Genomic DNA, 2,395 nt, shown 5'->3' with positions numbered 1-2,395 from the left:
CGTTATGTCATATTTAAAATTGGAAAGCGTGTGATCGAAATTTGATATCAATGAATATGATAAACTAACCACACTGAGAATGGTGATACTGTAGAGATTATCATAAAAATAAGTACAACGATATGCGCATGATATTCACTCTAACTATACAATAACAACATATGTTTGTATCAACTGATACACAGCAATATAACAGACATGTATATGTATATAGGTAAAATAAAGTCTTAATAAAAAATCTATTATTATGCTTATGTTTATTTATCAACCATCAGTGATTTCAATATAGTGTAAAGATAAAGAATTGTTGTCCATTAATTTAACATATAACCGAGACTCTGCCAAAAAGTTATGAAGCAGTCAAACAATGTTTTTTTTTTAAATTACATTTTTGTAATCATAATATATTTTCCCCCAAAAAATGGGTTACATAATTCTTGACGTATGTATAAATTAACTGAAATTTTCATCATTGAGATTTTATAATCAATCATATTGATTAATATTAAATATTTATAACAGTAGCAAGGAATCTTTGTTTTGCCTCCTCTTCGTTAACACCATCCCTTACACTAGGCACGGAAAACGGTAGGTCAGGGAACCTTAGGTAATGGTATGATTCGTGAAACGGTAGTTCTAAGAGATCCCTCCGGAAGTTGATGAGGAAATAACAGCCACAATCTACGATGGAGCCATTCACAGTAGCGACAGATATCAACTGACGTCGATAAAAGTTTGGGCGACCTTCCAGTTTGTCAAGGGCCGCTAACATCACATCGTTTACATCGTACACCTCGCCTTTTATCCTCTATAGTGTAGAAAGGAAAGGCAGATAAGTGTGTATGGAATAATAACACATGAAGAGATTAATCTACCCTATATGGAGCTGGTGTTTTAATAAATAGCACCAATAATGTGCTGACTTAGATATTGTTAGTAAATATGGTGTAACAAATTTAAAAAAAAAAGTTAAAGTGTCAAGTAAACATAAGGTGGAGGAATGTAGGTAGAATAATAATGCATGTAGACAATAATTATAGCACAAGAAATACGGTAATTTTGACATTATTACTAAATGAAGTGTAACAAAATAATATAATATGCAAAACCAAAGACCGTTTACTTCATATATGTGCAATGGATATTTTCCATAAGGTGGATAAAATGCTTGATTTAAATGGCATTGATATGGGAAAGACACGGGGTATATGCGTGTCAAAATACATGCCAGACAAAGGATTTTATAATGCATATTTTTCTTTCTTATTTTCCCAATTCATTGTTGTTGTGTTTTACATATTTTGTGCAGGGTACTGGGACCGGCTTTTCATTTTATTTCACTTGATAATTATAGATGTATATACATTGATCCAATGCATATTATAATACCATCAAACGACCATAAATATATTCATAATGTAACAGCCGATGTCAATATGATATCATTTGAAAACAGACAGAGTGTCTCTGTCTGAATAACGCAATACGATCCAATTGGATGTATGACACACGGAATTTACTAATCATTTTATACCATCTCTTTTCTATAAATTTCTGTAGATAGAATGTTTAGATTGTACCTACTGTTCACATATTACATGAAGCATGAAGCAGTGTATAAATTCATCGTATAGATTATCTTATTTCCAAATGATTTTTTACTGAATGTCTCCCATCTTACGTTTGGTTATAGAGTTGACCATGGTATTTTCTTTGAGGACACATTTTACATATACTTGACAGTATCTGCTCCGGGTGGTGTGTGCTATTTAGTGTACATGTCATGTGGCGGCATGTGTCAGTGAGATAGCACTAAAAATGGACAAGAGTTCCAATATCACAAGGAGATACAGCATGACTGTTTTCCAAAACACACAGATGTTCATACACTCAATACATTGCATACAGGTGAAGTCATCCTTACAAGACCTTGGTTGAGTCCCTCCCCAACCAACCAACAGATTCGTGCAGTGGGACTGTAGTTTCCACGTTGTCAGTATAATATGACCGGGTAGTAAAGGCTTGACAGGAGATGTAGGTTACTATATATATACTTACTGAGTGATATGCTACTTACATTGCCGTTGCCTTCTACAGGTAACATGAACGGTATATTGAATGGGGAGGCGATTACCAGTGGGTACTTCTCAGTGGTCACTCCCATCCCGAGAAACTCATAATGGCCTTCCTTTGTATTGTTAAATAACTTCGAGTGAGGTTGACCTTTTTGAAGTGCTCCATACACAAATACCTTCATTCCTACATTTAGAAAATGAGTAGCAAAATGATCGACTGTAAAAATAATTCATAACCGTCCACAGGAGAGTATAGCGGTCAAGATATGTTGACCACTGTCCAGATTATTGACTAGCATGCTTCTCCCTTCTTATCTACA

General features: G+C 34.2%; 1 protein-coding gene across 1 annotated transcript; it reads right to left on the bottom strand.

Moving 5' to 3' along the window:
- Positions 1-238: 238 nt before the first annotated feature.
- On the bottom strand, positions 239-2,395 carry LOC138322513 (putative gamma-glutamylcyclotransferase CG2811). The gene is made up of 2 exons (XM_069266536.1): positions 2,078-2,395; positions 239-808 (listed from the first exon to the last, which is right to left on the bottom strand). The coding sequence occupies exons 1-2, from the start codon at positions 2,255-2,257 to the stop codon at positions 506-508; spliced, it is 483 nt and encodes a 160-aa protein (XP_069122637.1). The 5' UTR covers positions 2,258-2,395; the 3' UTR covers positions 239-505.

This window comes from Argopecten irradians, chromosome 4, assembly GCF_041381155.1.
Source record: "Argopecten irradians isolate NY chromosome 4, Ai_NY, whole genome shotgun sequence".
Classification (NCBI taxonomy): domain Eukaryota; kingdom Metazoa; phylum Mollusca; class Bivalvia; order Pectinida; family Pectinidae; genus Argopecten; species Argopecten irradians.
The sequence above is the reverse complement of the archived record's forward strand: the minus strand, read 5'-3'. Positions and strand labels throughout refer to the sequence as shown.